The sequence below is a fragment of the Anser anser genome (assembly GCF_964211835.1).
Source record: "Anser anser genome assembly, chromosome: 6".
NCBI lineage: Eukaryota > Metazoa > Chordata > Aves > Anseriformes > Anatidae > Anser > Anser anser.
In genome coordinates, this window is record NC_139726.1 from 11,474,405 (window position 1) to 11,490,775 (window position 16,371).

The 16,371-nt window shown below is 50.1% G+C and overlaps 1 protein-coding gene across 3 annotated transcripts in view; it reads left to right on the forward strand.

Annotated features, from left to right (window-relative positions):
- MARCHF4 (membrane associated ring-CH-type finger 4) overlaps nt 1–16,371 on the forward strand; it is an 89,842-nt gene that overhangs the window by 61,138 nt on the left and 12,333 nt on the right. For all 3 annotated transcript variants that reach the window (XM_083840971.1, XM_083840970.1, XM_083840972.1), the window contains one exon: nt 7,245–7,437. In XM_083840971.1, the coding sequence (XP_083697097.1) occupies nt 7,245–7,437 (193 nt within the window). The remainder of the gene's footprint in view (nt 1–7,244; nt 7,438–16,371) is intronic.

A 16,371-nucleotide genomic window follows, 5' to 3' on the forward strand; every position in this document is an offset into this window, starting at 1 on the left:
CAGTGTCTGTACGGATGTCGGTCCGTCCAGCACCTGGTTGCATTGGCTCTCTGGTCTTCTCTTTCTCCAACAGCCTTTGCCAGTGATGCTGCCCAGTTTTATGGGGTGGGGGACACACAAATCCCTGCTCTCTCCTCCCAACTGCCCTCTCTGTGTGTCTTTCTTCAGGCCTGAGGTCACTGAACAAAGTGAAGAAAGAGGCACAGCCCTCCAGGGCTCCAGACTGAAATGAAGTAGCAAAATTAGTGGGACGTCATGGGGCAATTTTGCTGGGGGGAAGGAAAAGCCTCCCTGCTCTCTGCAAGTTCCTGCAGCTTCTGATTCAATTTTCCCTGTGCCGTGGCCTGGAGAGATCAGTAGTTTCATCCCGAGCCCCAGACCCAGGGTGCTTTAGTTTCTTGGCTCCAGTAACTCAGAGCAGATTGAAACACAGGGTGGGAGATGTGGACACAGCAGCATTTGTTTATTTCTGGAAACCTGGTCCATGAGTGCCCTAATGCTTCATGCATCTCAGGCTGGGGGAGCGATGCTGAGCAGTGCTGAAGGCTCATGGCTGCAGGTTTGTGAGCGTGTGTGTGGCCAGCACTGCCTTCGACCTCCGAATGCTCTACGTCCTCACACGGCTCAGGGCAACTCAGGACTTTCCTCCTGCTCCCCACTAAAATTTGCTGGAGCAATTCGCAGACCGGCTCCCATCCTACAAATGCATTTCAAAAGCCTGCCCGAAAGATGGCTTTTCCTGGGCTCCCCTGTTAGGAAGTGGTCTGATCTGCTGGCTTTTGCCACGAACATGAAGACTGACTGGCAGGACCATCCGAGCTAGGGAGCTCAGCTCCGGGAGCGAGACTCCCAGCGGACCGTGCACACGTCCTGCTCTGAGGGCTTCCCGCTGCTGGCTGAGGCTTCACAGCGCTTCTCGCAGCAACGCTGGGAGATTTGGCTCAGCAGAGGGTAGGAAGAAGCAACTGGAGTGAAAAGCCACTCGCTCTGGGTTAAATGCAGCATGTGTGGAGCCACAGCTGTGTGCCCAGGCACCCTGTCTGGTGTCAGCACAAAGGCAATGCTGCGAAGCAGGTGCTCCACCAGCACCAGCATGTGAAATCCTGTGGGAACTGGTTCGTGTACGAGACCCGGACTTCCCAAGAGGACTAAGGAGCTTGGGACCCCATAACCCATCACCACGTACATCACCGTGCTCCTCAGTGGCTCTCACCATCCTCCAGTGCTGCAGCACGGGTAGGTGGGAAGTGTGTCGTTTCTGCTCAGCCTTCTCCCCACGTGTGGACACCAGGACACACTGGCATGTCTCTAAGCAAAGCAGTAATCCCCGGCCTTTCTTCTTGGGGTCCGTTGGAATTTCTACCCAGCTTTATTCCTCTCTGAAAGCTCTGAATTTCTCAAGCACATGTTTTGGAAGGTAAATGCTGTAGGAATTCAGGGTGATCTGTTTATTCCAGTCCAGCCGTGGTACAGGCAAGGCCCACACAAAACTCATCTTTGAGTCAGCTTGGCAAAAGTCAAACGAAGCAGGCTCAGATGATGCTCTGGCTAGATTTTGCCCAGCAAGGTGGCCTGCCTGCCCCCTGTGACTGTCCCTGTGTCCTCTCGTGGGACAGACCACAGGCAGCTGGCAGGCCCTGGGCTCCCTGGGCCATGTCCAATTGGTCAGAGCAGAGCAGCACACCCAACCCCCCCCGTGTTTCCTGGGATGCGCATGGATGTACATAATTCTCTGCTCTTTTTGACATGTGCTGCGCATTTTCTGGAGAGCCTAGGAGCACGGCATGGGCCAGGTGTGCACGGCATGGGCAGAGAAGTTACAGCCAGGGGAGCACGGTTCATACATAATTAACATGGATTCCTTCCAGCCTCCAGGCTTTTGTGCTGTCTCATACCAGAGAGGGGCCTCCAGTCCGGTATTTTGACAGAACAAATCTCTATAAATTAACCCTCCAGCCCTGGATTGCTGGGATTTAAGAGCAAAAGTCTTAAAGCAGCAACACTGCAAACCTGCTGAGACTGGAGGATTAAAGTTGTTTGAGAATCTGGCAAGTGCCTTGCCAAGCTGTGGTCAGTCAGCAAGTGAGAAAACACCTCCCGCTGGCTGTGGGCAATCAGAAGGTCCAGAGCCTTCATCTGTCCGCCCATCTGTCTGTCCATCCGTCCGTCCGTCCGTCCATCCATCCATCCATCCATTCCCCCTGTCTTCCAGTCCCTGAGACAGAAGATATGGGCATGGAGGCTCTATACACTCCTCTCCACCGCAGTATTTGTGCAAAGCCCATGACTTTAATAACGCCCTGAAGGCACAGGGTTTTGGAAGCACGGGATAGCACTGCAGGCATCCTGGTGCAGGTACCTGCTGCAGCAGGACTCCGCAGTGGATCTCATTCATACAGCTCCTTTGCAGCCACTCCCGAGCCACGTTCATTCTGATGCTCTGATTTTGGCAAATACAAGTTGGTTCAGTTTGAACCAACCTCCCAGACCTACAGCTGTCTGCAGTCTTGGGGAGTTCAAGGCTGCTTCACAGTTGTTATCTCTGACTTTTCCTGTTTTGTGGGTAATTTCAGCTCCAAAGGTCCTCAGTTATGGAGTGATGGGGTTGGGATCCCATCCCAGTTCTCCTCTGGCTCTGTTTTGACTTTGGAGATGCTCTGTTAAGAGCTGATGAGTGTTCGTTTATATGGCCTCTTCATCAGAACCCCCACATCTGCAAGAAATGTGGCCGAGGTTCCAAAGTGTTTGAACTTCAGCCTGAACTCCTGAGCTAAAAAGCTTGAGATGAGTTCACTGCGGTCCTGATTATCCCAGCTTGCTGGATCACTTGTCATGAGTATGAGCCCTGGCTGGTGCCTGCGGAGCTCATCCCTCCAGCTGCAGCCTGCAAGGAAGGGACACCACGGGCTGTGGCTCACAACAGGAGCTTTCTAGGACATCAGTATTGTAGCCTGAATCTTACTCGATGCTCTGGCACACAGAGAAGAGGGAATTTCATCACAGCCCTGGTGCTTTGGTAATGGACCCTCCTTTCTCCCTGCTCTCTTTCCTGCACCTGAATAAGCCAAAGCACCTGTAAATGTACAGCAATGAAGCTACCACACTTTTAGGATAAATTTGTTCGGTGAATTCACAAAAAAGTAAAGCCATCCTCCTAAAGATAATTGAGGAGGCTAGCCAGGGCCTCGGGACAGCATGGAAGAGAGAGCCAGACCTAAGCCGTGATGGGAATGGGCCACTCCATCCTTCCAGGAAAACCTCTGCGTGCTTGTGATCCTGGGTCTGAAGTGAAATCGCTGACTAGCAGAGCTCAGGATGTTAATGATACGTACTAAGGGGACGTGTCAGATACAGCAATAAAAATAAACCGAACTGCCTGAGGCAGGCATGGAGGAGCTCTCAGAGGAGTGTAGGAAGGCTTTTCTAGCAAGCAAGGCTTCTAAGCAAGCTGCTGCAGTAAGACATAGATACCTTCTGCAGGCAAATATGTGCCTTGGATCTGCTCGTGCTGGCGCTTGGAGTCTTTGGAGATTGCTGGTGACAAAGAAAGGGAAATATGGATTAGGCCCTACATACTACATTAATGACATTATTAATTGGCGTTACATTAGCAGTGGGGGTTTTTGGTCACAAGGCTCTGAGCAGAAGCACTGAAGCAAACAGGGGAACAGGCTTGTCCCAAGTACAAGCCGTCAAGTATGAAACAGTGCAAGAGATCAAGCGTGACATGACAGCCAGGTACCAGTCCTACCCTGGCCTCTAGCTAAGGTTGTCACATGCCTGGGATCCTAAGAAACCTTTTCTGAGGCATGTGGGACACAGAGGTTTGCAATCTGACCACCTGTAGGGCTTTCCACCTGCCTAAAATCACCGTCTTGATTGACAACATGGGTGAGCTGCCAGTTGGTAAAGGTGTGCTTCAGCAGAGCCCAGCAGCTATCAGCTGAGAAAGGCAGCGCTCATTTTAGGTCTCTCCCCTGCAGGGTGGGATTGCTTGACACCGTGACATCGCTAGGACTTGAACTTTCAGCTGGAGATTTTGGAGGGAGGGGACTGTGTCTGCAGCCAGGCATTTGAATAAACAGCCTTGAGGGTTTCAGACGTGCTGCTAAAGGGACTCTGTGGTGTTACTGAGCCCTTTCTTGGCAGCTCTAGCAGTGTCCCACTAAATCCCTGTCTGCTGGCTGTGCTAATTGTGGAGTGGGGTTAGGAGAACGGGTGACTTCTACAGCCTGCTATGGAATCTGAAAGGCCCAGTGCTGTGATAGAGATGGGCTCCTAAGGCTGCTGGTGCAGGCATGCATCAGGCCCAGCTCCTGCAGCTAAAACTCATCGTGTTCCACCTCTGAGCAGCTCTTGGACTTTGTCTTGCTCCTTTCTTTCTCTCTGTACAAACCTCTTACCGTGGGATGTGTAACAAAATGGAAATAAAAGATGAAAAATAATGACCCCCAGTTATTGGTAGCTTGAGCTAGATGTGTGACACTAAATTGCAGTACTCAGAATTGCCAGAGAGGAAATACAACATTTATTATGTCGGGGCTTGGGGTTGTTTTCTTTTTTTTTCTTTCTCTCTCTCTTTTTTTTTTTTTTTTGGTTATTTTCCCCAGCGTTCAGCTCTGACCCATTTACCTCTTTGCCAGAGGGTAATCACCTCCCGAACAGAGTGCCACCTCCTGAACTGCTCAGGACTGCTGCTGTGCGTGTCGCTGCCACTTAGTGCCAGCTGCCGGGGGAGAGCCCCTTTCATTACCAGTGCCGAGCAGCACCAGGCAGCAGCCCTGCCTGTGTTCCAGCATCTCTATTCCCATCTGAAGGGAGGTTTGAAGCTGGTGTTCAGGTACAGCTTCTCTGTGCCCTGACCCACATCCCCTTTGAAAGTATAATATATTTAATACCTTATCGATGCCTCTCTGTCTCTGTAAAAGAGTGATGCCAGTTGTACACAGGTGCTAGCTGTAGAAAATATCTCCTTCTTCTTCTTCTCTCTTTAATTGCTACCTTGGAAGGACCTGTTGCTGCCACAGGCCTTGCAGTGTGCCAGACAGATGGTGAGGAGCCAGTCCATTACCTCCTCTCGAGAGAGAAATGATGCAGAATGATTTGGCTGGCACAGGCGCACGCAGGTCAGCATGAGGGACCTGCAGCAAAACCATGGCAGGCAGCACTAGGAAAGGCTCCCTGCGCTCTCATCCCCTCAGCATTTGCCAGAGTTAGTGGAAGGGGAAAGGAGGTCTGGGGAGAGCTGCAAGAGTGAGAGTGCAACCCCACGCACATACCCAACGCAACGCCTCCTCATGCCTCTCGTCCTGGAGCTCTGAGCTGATGGCACCACTGCGGATTTGCCCTGCCTGTGCTTACGGTGCTGTTGAAGATGATGCTGAAGAGCTGATGGGAGGGCTGTGCAGCTGCTGGTGCCACCCTCAGAATCCTGGTTTGGGGGGAGTGGATGCTGGATCACCCCCTCTTAGTGCCAGTGCAGCCTTCACTCCACCTGGTGATGGGAGGGGAGCTGCACGGCTGTGCACCTCTGTGGGCTCCAGCTCGCCTGAACCTCGCCTTCACCCTGCTGTTGGGAACGGCACTGCTGAGCTGCCAGCCCCCAGAGGAGAGCTGTTTGCTACCTCCACTTCTTCACAGCATGAAGGGGCCACTGGTGTGGGTGGCTATGGTGGAAGGATGGAGCAGGCTGGGCTTTTGGCAGAGTGGGAATGGGTTGTTAAAGAGATCACCATGTGTCCTCAGTGCTGGGCAAGCAATCACCTTCCAGTTGCAACTTGCAGCCCTCAGCATAAGGCTGAAGCTCTCATCTGTTCCTCTTCAAAAGCAGCCCTTTGCAGGGACTGCATTCAGTTCAAGGGTCTGGTAGCAATGCCATGCATGCCCTTCCCAGCACAACTCACCTTCTTGTCCTTCAAGCAGGGTTCAAAGTCCTCTCTACTTCCCAAAAATACGGGTGACTCCTGGCTGGCCTGGGCATTAAAGAGCAACGCAGTAACTGAACTGCTTTCTTGCCCTCAAAATGAGGGGATGGGGCTTGACAGGTGACCCTGGAGTCCCAGGATGTGTTTGACAAATGGGCAGGGTGCTCAGGGCTCTCCAGAGCTGCCACCTCACAAGCACAATGAATTTGACCTGAATCCAGGCTAAACATTTTCATTTCCTCTGAATCCTCTCCACCTGTATGACGTTGAAGTCTACTTTTATTTATCCTACTACCAGTACTACTGAGATTTCAAGGGCACGTATCTCACTGCTAAAGGTGGCCTATATACTTTAATGCCAGGAGATGCTCCCTCTCCACGGCCTGTTTACGCATTTGATTTCTGATTTGCAGGAGGCATTGTGGACGATGTCCCCAAGTCTTGTCAGAGAAAGCAATTTCAGCTCTTGGTTTTTACTGGGCAGTTCTCTCAGAAGTGTAAATCTGAGTAAGGAGGTTTTATTCTAGATGACACAGAAAAGTCCGGGCTTAGGATATTTATACTGTAGCTTATACAAAGCTATTTGACATATTGAATGGATTTGGGGAAGTTACTTCTATTTTTTTTCTTCTTCTGAGGAAGAAGCATTGTCGTTTACCTTAGAAAACAGCCTGAATGTGTCATCACCTAAAGGCAGGGAGCCTTGGTGGCAGCAACATGCGTTGTTTGTAACATGTTTTGTGGGGTGTGTGTTGCCTCCACAAGATCCTACCTAGTGTTGTGATCCTGTCACATTTCAAAGTGGCACGGAGCCAGCTCATGGCTTAAATGGGAGGCCTCCAGCGGAAAGCATGGCTATCTGAGACACTTCTCATGGTAACAGGATACCCTAGCCAAAGCTGGTGTCTGGCCTCCATTTGAGGTAGCAACTGAATGTCCTGGCTTATGATGGCCATCACAGATCCACTGTTCTGTAGATGTTATTTTCAGGGTCTTTCCCTCAGTCCTTCCTGACTCCTACTGGTCTTTGTGGTTTCCTGGTGAGATGCAGGATTCCTCCCTATTTGCTTTTCAGCAGTGGTGCCAAGAAACATGGGGCCGTGCACTGTCAAACAACTGCCATGCTCCACCCTAGAGGTGGACCAGGTGAAAGCATCTATGTGTAGGATGCACATATAAGTTGCAGGTGATCTTTGGGATCTCCAGAACCACCACCATGAAAAAAAAACAGCAGTGTCTATCATGTAACTACTTTCTCCTCTTTTTTCCCTCCTCCCTCCCCCTTGTGCCCCCTCCTCTCCCTGTTGCTGTCCCTTGCAGTGGCAAGCCATCTCTCTGACGGTCATTGAGAAGGTTCAGATAGCAGCGGCCATCCTGGGTTCCCTCTTCCTCATCGCCAGTATCTCGTGGCTCATCTGGTCGACCTTCAGTCCTTCAGCCAAATGGCAGCGCCAGGACCTGCTCTTCCAGATCTGCTATGGAATGTACGGCTTCATGGACATTGTCTGTATAGGTGGGTGAATGCATCTCATGGCACAGCTGAGGGCACCTGCCCACCCGCTCACCGGCAGAGAGGAGTGGGAGATGGTGTGGAGAGCCGGCTGGTACAGCTCTGCTCCCGGATTGAACCTCCCCTACTTTCCCCTCACCCTTTTTTTTTTTTTTTAACACCTTTTTTACAGAGCTCTCTGCTTATATCTGCAGCCCTGGGCTATCTCCTTGGCTGGGCTGGCAGAGGGACCTGCAGCAACCCTAGAGGGAAACAAATCTCTCTTCATTGGGCAGGGGAGTGGGGGGAGGCTGGGGAGTATTGATTAACGGTGGGAAGGAAACTCCTTCCTTTCTGGAACAGCTAATTTAGGGACTGCCCTGTATGTGGGTATGGCAGGGTCCGGCCTGCACCTCACAGCCAGCACCACGCTCTCTCCACATGAAGTCCCAGCTCCTCAGTCTGGTCTCTCAGCCCGGCAGGGGTGGCTGCCCCTTCTTTGGCCCATCCTGCTGCAAGTCCCCACCAGCCCAGGTCACGGCCCTGCCTGGGTCCTTACCAGGACAAAAAAACTTCTGGCACAGAGCAGCTCTGACAGGAAAGCTGCCCCACTCTGGGCAAGCCCAGACAGAAAAGCAGATGCAGGCACAGGCAGTACCTTCATGTAGGAGGCAGAGCAGCAGAAAGCAGAGCCGGAGGCTGTTTCAGACACTCCTGCTGACTTGAGCAGGGGGCTCAGGGCCCCACAGGACCCCATGTCTGTGTGTTGGCCCACACTGGGAGGGAGACAGATGGCTGTGAAGGCAGGTGTGGGAGGAGGAGGATGGGCTGAGGGCAAGACCTCTGCCCACCCCAAGCAGCCTGGGCCTAGCAGGGTCTTTGAGCTGTAGGCCCAGTGCAGGCCTGCAGGGTTGGGGAGGAGATAGCTGGTGATACCTGAGGGCAGAGGAACCCACCAGCCAGGCCACTGACAGAGCAGTGGTTACCAAAATAATCAAGTGAACACCAACCACCTCCAAACATGCCACTGAGTAATATCCACCTAAGCACAGGCCACCAGATAACGGCAATTCAAGTGACCCTGCCAGGAAGATAAGTGGGTTCCAGAGAGCTCCTTGTGTCTGGTTTCTTCCGTTGTTAGTATACATACAGAAGGAGCTTCCCCCACCAAAAAAAAAAAAAATAAAATAAAAAAATAAAATAAAATAAAATAAAATAAAATAATATTTTTTAAAAAGTGGGACAAGACAGTGCTCTTGCCTTGGTGGATTTGTGTTTGTATAGGTAGAGCCACTCCTGAAGAAAGGAGCACAGCCCCCAGGTCAACCCTCAGGAAGAGCAGTACAGACTATCCCAGAGTAGCAGTTGGTGAAATTGGAGTACAGAAGCAAAACAAATGAAGCTTCAGGGAGAGAGGTCTGGACAGCACATCCCAGGTCTGGGTTTAAATGGCTCTTGGCTTCAGCATCCTTCCAGCACAAGACTTAGGCCTCCTGAAACCTAGATGAGTGCTTCCCACTGTTGCCATCATTGCACTGACGAGAGCTGAGCTTGGCCTGCTCCTCCATGAGGTGCTGGTGCAGCTAGCACAGCTCTACAGGAACAAGGGGTGGCCAAGGAGGGTGAAAGAGAGGCAGGTAGCACCCACATGCTGGCATAGTAGCCACTAGTGACATCCTCTTATTGGTGGGATTGGGACTAGAAAAAAAAATGATCCCTCTGTGTGTGTGTTGCCTTGTTGGCAGAAGACAGCACTGGAGAGCTCTGGCCTGGGCAGACATCAGTAACATGATTAACTGGCTTTGATAAAGCTTCAAGAGCTGAGGGGAACTGATTAGCTCATCTGTCAATAGACGCTAAATCCTCCCACATGGCAGAGAATAAACCATGCCAGCTATGAACTGAAGGGGAACTGGGCAGACAGATTCAGATTTGAGTTTTTCTGCTGCTTCTTTCTTTACTTTTTTAAGGATCTGGCTTCTGTTTCTCCTATCCACCTTCTATAGGGAGGTAAGAGCCCCTTTGCATCTCCAGTGATGTCACCAGTAAGCACATTGGCCTAAGCTGTGAGCTTTGATTTTTCCAGCCAAAGAGCAAGGGGCCGTCCCATTCCCAGGAATATTTCAGAGTTGTGGCTGAGGACAGCCCTTTGCTTTACAGTCCTCCCTGCACAGCTGGCAGCCCTTGTGGGCCAGACATAACTGTTTTTCCCACAAAAAAAAAAAAAGCAAGTGGAAAGTACTGCAGATGAAGTAACTTAGTGTGCCTGTATGTGGCTTCTCTTGCCCAGCACCTCAGAGCAGTGTCCACCCATAGCTGGCTCCAGTTGTGTTGTGTGCAGCATGTCTGCTGGTGCTGCCAGGCAGCCCACCCATGGTCAACCAGAAGAGATGATGTTTTGGACCATGAGAGCCTTTGTACACATTTCATACATTTCCCTAGAAAAGCTGATATGTGCATGCAGCCAGCCCTCTGCCCCTACCATACTCCAGTGTAAAACTTGCTTGTATTGTGCCCTTAGTGCTAGCTGAGATCTGCTGTTCACTCTCCTCCCCGCCTCCTCCTCTTTCTCTGCCCAGGTTGAAGCAAGTGACAAATGAGGGCTCCACTGAGAGCTGTGACTCCCTGGCTGTCGACACCGTCAGGTCTCTCCTCTAAGTGACATCTCTCCAGCTCTGCTGATTCCAGGGGACCAGTGCTAGCCAAAAGGCCAGTCTGTCTGTGGAGAGGCCAGGCCAGGTCAGGTCAGCAGAAAGAGCTGACCAAAGGGAAGTCCATGACTGAGTTTAATTTCTCATTCATTATAGCTTTCCTTGACTGTGATAGATGCAGCAGTAGCAGCTCCCTAGAAGACTCGCAGTGAGTTCCTCTCTGCAGAACAGCTATTTTCCCTCTCTTTATCCTTCTTCCAAATCTTGCAGCCTTGTGCAATGTCTTTGATCACTGCTGGGCAAAGCTGGCTCTGGAGATTCAGAGTTCTGCTCCCAACTGCCAGCATGGCCTGAAGCCTGTTGTTACACCTCCCTGGGCTTTAGTTCCACTTCTGCAAGTTCAGGATAAAACCTCTCACAGATAATTGTAGTGACAAGGATTCTTGAAATACCAGGGTGCTGTCTATGCATTTCAGTGACCCTTCCTCCACAGTCCAGCCCTCTTCCCCTTTTGCTTTCCAGCCTGTGGGTGGATAGGAAAAATTTAGGAACTAAGAAGTGCTCAGTGATGAGGAAACAGCAGGACATTAGATGCACTCAGTTCTGTTATGCTTGTGGTTGTTTTTTTTTCAGCTAACGTCACACACACGTTGTTTGTGCATTGTTTGGTAACAGGCTGCACAGCCTTAGCTTGCAGATGTTAAACTGCAGGACCTACACTAATTGTGTGAATTCCGATTGCTCTTTCCACAAGTTTGACCCCAAGTTTTGCTTTCACTGGCAGAGAACTGGAGGTTTGAAAGACAAGGTATTTACTAAAGGGCAGACGTGCTAAAGCAGAGCTCCTCAGCAGTTCCTGCCAGTTCGCACTTTGGTTGTTCTTGGATCTCTCAAGTCCATTGAGTAGCCAGTGCAATGTGTCCAGGAGAACAGTTTACTGTCACTGGAGGTGATCAGCAGGGCACCTCCTTTGGCACCACAGAGTCTCCAAGCTGGAGAAGACGACAAACTTGCAGAAATCTTGACTATCACCAGAGAGGGAATGCACTCAGCAACTGCCCAGCCATTTTGTGTGATCTCCTCTCCACTGAGACATTAAAGGGATTTAGGTGGCAATTTGCATGGGCAATCCCACAGAGCACTAATCTTTCCAATGTTGTGTCAAAAGTGAGGGCACAAGTGCTCCCTCACATTTAACCCCTTCAGATGCTTGTGCAAACTGGGATTCACACAGATCATTTGATTGTTGTTATCCTCACTCGAGCTGCATTTGCTCTGAAACAGTCTGATCTGCTCCAAACTGAGCTTTCAAAATACAGCTGTTAACTCAGAGACTACTGAACCATGCATCAAAATCCAGAGACCGTGGGTTTGACCCTCAGCCACTCACATGCAGTAATACACTACTTTTCTTTGGACTTGCTGGATCCTAGCACGCTCAGCAAAGACAGCTGTAATGGGCAGACACCATTTGCTATCCCTTCACCCGCCACGGAAACAAAACCACAACCAAAATAAAATGAATCTGCTCCTCACAACCAGCAAGACAGACGGCATGGCTCCAAGTGCCAGAAGTTATATCCATCTGGGCAAGATGTGCGAGATGGTCTTTCAACATTGTTCTCCCCCTTGCTCTCAGATACCAAACGGGAGGGCAGGATGCACTGGGAAGGTTTGCTTAGGATTTGTGGGAGTCTCCAACACTGGAATTTTATAAGAACCTGATAGAAAAACATATGTCAAGAACAGGTTGCTGAACGATGATCCCAGTTTGTGAAGGAGGAACACTCTAAATGCTTCTTGATATCCAGCCAGCCCTGATGTCTTTGATTCTGATCTCTCTCTCATGTATGCTACTTCTGGTCGTGTCTATAGGACAGGTATGAGAGCTGTATTAAACTACAAACTGGCAATGGTGCCAGCACAGGTATTGCTGTGCTACGAAGTCATCTACAACATAGGCACTTGAGATCAGTAGCCAGGAGGTGAATGAGAAGTGAGATGGGGACAGTCCATTTGATTAACTGCTTTCCCCATGGGTTCCTGAGAAGTAAATCCAGAAATCTGGCATAGAGAGGGATTAGCAGAAATGCAGGTATTGAAATGTAAAGATAAGTGGAGTGAGCCTGAGTTACTGAGTAGACAGAGTGGCAGCTTAGAGCTGGGCTGTAAATCCTGAGAGATACCTGCCTGTTAATTAAATGACAGTCCTTGGAGGGAGGAGGAGGGGGTTGTCTCTCTCTCTCTCTCTGTCAAGGTGCAATTAGGGAAAGTCAGCGTTTGTAGATTAAAGTGTCATTTGGGGTCAGAAGGACAGGAAACAATCTCCTGTTAAACAAGGAGTAACTGCCAGCTAATGAGAGCATGTCACAGACTAAGCTTCGGAAATCACCGGGTCTGCTCCAAGGGGGAAATGCAGCTCAGGAAGGCCATTAGCAGGCTGGTGCGTGCAGAGCTGTCACTGTCATGGTGTGTGTGCACAGTCCCACTTGTGCTTACACGTATGATATCCCCATGATTGGCATGTAGGGGGCTTACCCCACTGATGCAAAAGCAACCTGGTCAGCCTCTCCTTGGATCACTGCTGGGGCCTGATGCTTCGTCCATGCCCAACCACTCCTTGCACTCTGACTCACCCTGCCTTGGTGCTGACAGCCGCTCACTTTTGCAGGCACTAAATCCTCATGTTCTTTGAAGCTTTTCCCTCGCTTTCCTTGGCAGCCAGTCCCTGAGGGTATTTGCCTTCACAACAATAACTGCACTGCAGCTCGATAGCACAAGAGACAGGCGAAGCAGGACCATTCATCCTGCCAACGATTTTTGTTGGCACACCATGGTAATCCATTACAGATCAGGAAGTGTGTGCCCGCTGTTTTTAATCCCAGCTGCCAGCAAGTATAATCAAAAGCATCCAGTACGTCTGACGGCATCTCAGCACAACCGTAGGTAATAACATAAGAAATCAATAGCCAATTAAAACTGATCCACAGCATTTGATCTTTCATAGTACAATGGGAACAGTAATTAATGGAGCTTCCTTGAGACGGTCACAATTCATGCTTCCTGCCAAGACTAATGTGGTTTTGTTTTAAATGAGCTTTCCTTCCCAGAGGAAATGCCAGGCTGAGGTAGCCTCAGGGTGTTTTCTAGCTAGGTCACTTGGGCCCTGATCATTCAAAGGATTTAGGAGCTAAAGTCCCAATAAAAATAAGGAGAAAGTGAGAAGTTACGTGTCTTCAGAGTCTTGGTCTTCATCTGTATTGACGATCTGATTCTCAAAAGGAAAGATGTTTTCATTCAGGTCTGCATAGTCCCCCAAAGTACAAAGTAGGAAGAATTGCTACAGCAATAGCAAATAAGTTTTGGGGAAGCCCGTGTGTTGTTGATGACACTCTATACATGGAGCACAACGCAGAGAAACTCAGCAGGTGTCTTCAAAGGAGAAAACTGAGTCCAACCCAGACAGTAAACGTGTCTGGCTTCAACATACCTGGAAGAGACCCATGTGAGTTTGAAGAAGTCTTCCACTCCCTTCAGGTTAATGCACTGCTTGCCACGCTGTTCACGCTCTTTTTGACCAGTTTGACAGGTGCAGGACAATCTGGGAGCATGGTCCCAGATTAGCCAGTCCCAAGAGGTCTCTTTAAAAGCAGATATAGCCAAGATGTCCCTGCAGTCTGAGAGGTCTCTCTCAGCTAGCATTCAAAATGCAGCCAACAGGCCAGGAGACGGAAAGGCAGTCCCAAGAGGTGGAGGATAGACAGACCAGCTTTGTGTGCCAGCGTGACTGAAAGGGGATGTTCGCCTGTTAGACATCTCCCTGCCTGTTGCAGAGCAGTTGTGGAGCCTATGGTCATGCGTCAGTAGTTCTGTAGAAGCAAGGTGTAGAGAACACGGCACTTTCCCTCTCACAACAAACTCCTAACTGACCTTTCCCTGCTTTTGTTATTTCTCCTCACTCTGAACTAACTCTCTGTGTCTGAGCTCTCTGTTCTTGCTGTGGAAACCATGGGGAGGAGAGGGTCCTTCCATGGCAGTGTGATCTGAGGAATCCACATCCTAATGCTTCTCCCTCGGGTTATGGGATCTGGCAGCTCACGGGGTCTTGCTGGCTGGACAGTCAGGGATAAGCAACACGCCTGTTTGGGAAACGTGGATGGAAGCTGCCCCTCAAATTTTGTAACCAGGTTCTTCTTCCTCATCACCTTCTACCCCACACTTTTTCCCGCTCTCATTCCCCAGATTAACATCCTTCCTCCAGTTTTCCTTGGAGCTACAAGGAGCTAACTGGAGTGACCAGATCCAGGCCCTGTCAGCAGAGCAGGCGGTTGGGAAAAAGACAAGCAGCTCGCTCCCCTTTTTATACCGTGAATCTTGGGTTTGCGTACATTTGGCCACAATGTGCATGCTCAAAAAATCTCTCAGCAAATCATTGATTTATCAGCTGTAAAGGGGAGTGTGGAGACAGGAGCAGTCCCCACGGGGCGTGTGGTGGGGCTCTCGATCCAGATGGGCAGGGACCGTCCCTCAACACCAGTCAGCCAGGGCCCTGTACCTGGGCCAGCAGCACCAGAAGCGGAGCCGCACAGCTGATCTGTGCCGACCGACTTCTTGGCCGCTATCCAGGAACAGAGGATGCTCGGCAAAGCCGAGACATGCCACCCCTCCGTTCCTGAAAGATGGGACCTATTTTTATCTAATGCTGCATTGATTATTCAATAAGAGAGCAGAGCGGGCCAGCCAGCGTGCGTGCATGTGTGCTGCTTTCACCAGGGGGCATTTCTGCAGAGGCTCAACGCTCGTCCTAAACTCCAGTGCAGCTCTGGCAGCTCTCTGTAAAGCGAGCATGTCACTGCTGAGCAAAGAGCCACGGGGCTTGGACCTGGTTCTGAGCTCCCTCCTCTTTTTCAGGGCAGGGCCTTGGCCTCCAGCACCATCATAGCAGCACCTGGCCTTTCACCTGTGTCCTTTCAGCTCCACAGTCCTTCACCACATCTATCTTCATACAGTTCTCCACTGTTGCAACAGGGCTCTGGAGATGTATTTTGTCACAAATAACCATATGGTGCTCTCTGCTCCAGTGGATCAATGTGTTTAGCATTTAGCGAGGGCAACATAATTAACATTTTTCTAAGGGGGAAAAGAAGTCCTTCTGCCTCGTGAACTGCATCCTGTGCTTCAGAGGGTGATATGTTATAATCAGAATGTCGCTGCCCTCTCACTGGATCGTTTGCTGGCATCAAGTGCCTGATGTCACTGGGTTAAGTTCCCATCCGTGGGCAGAGGCAGAAGCACACACCTGCCTGCCATAGCTTCTACACCACAGCAGGAGATTCCCTCACAGGCAGCTGGCAGGACCTCCTGCACCAGCTGCATGAATTGTGCTGTGTAGTAAGGATGGAAGAAGTCCTCAGATCTGTGCCAGACTATGCTTTTCTGGCTGTTTTCTGCTCCTACCACAGCCTCCATCCCAGCATACGTTACTCCTGGAGGTGAGAGGCTGTAGTCCATGGCAGGCCATTGTAGCCACAGCAAGTCAACTCTAGTCAAAGATGGGGGACCATAGTGGGGTCAACCCTTGTGCAGAATGGATGAGGTCTGTTCCCAGCTCTTTAGGGAGCCAAAACAGAGGTAAGAAGAGATCAACATGAAGCCGCATTAACCCAGCCCTGGGATCACTTCTTAAAGTAGTGACTAATTAGTTCTTCTCCTGAGGGTTGGGTACCTTACCAACATAGCCATCTTTCAGACCCAGACACAGCAGCTCAGTGACAAAAATACTGCAAACAGGCCCACAGGTGATTTCAGGTCAAGCACTGCTGGTTTTCCTTACTAATAGGAAAAAGTCTTGGGTTTGCTAAGCTTATTCAGCCTGGAAGTTGCTCCCTGAAGCAGTGCTTTTCTTCCCGAAGCAAAACCCACTGGTGACAGTCACAGCCTGAGTCTGTCTGCCCAGAGGCAGAGCTGGATCCACAATAACCGTATGACAATGCAATGAAATAATAGACCTGGCCCTTGCCCTCTTGGCTCCTATCTCCTTCCTTAGTTCCAAATAGTTAGTGGAAGAGTGCTTTGGTGGCTGAAGTAGTCGCAAGAGATCTTGATCGTGCATCCCTTAGGAAAAAAAAAAAAAAAAACACAGTGAAATCATACCCACTTTCCCTTACAGAATTTCATTTCCTATTAAAAATAGAGAGGGAGGCATTAGTTCTGCCTTCAATAAGCAAATGTCCTATTTTGATCATTACCGAACAAAGCGTTTTGATTTGGCATTTAGAGATGACTGCTCATGCTGAGTATTTTAAAT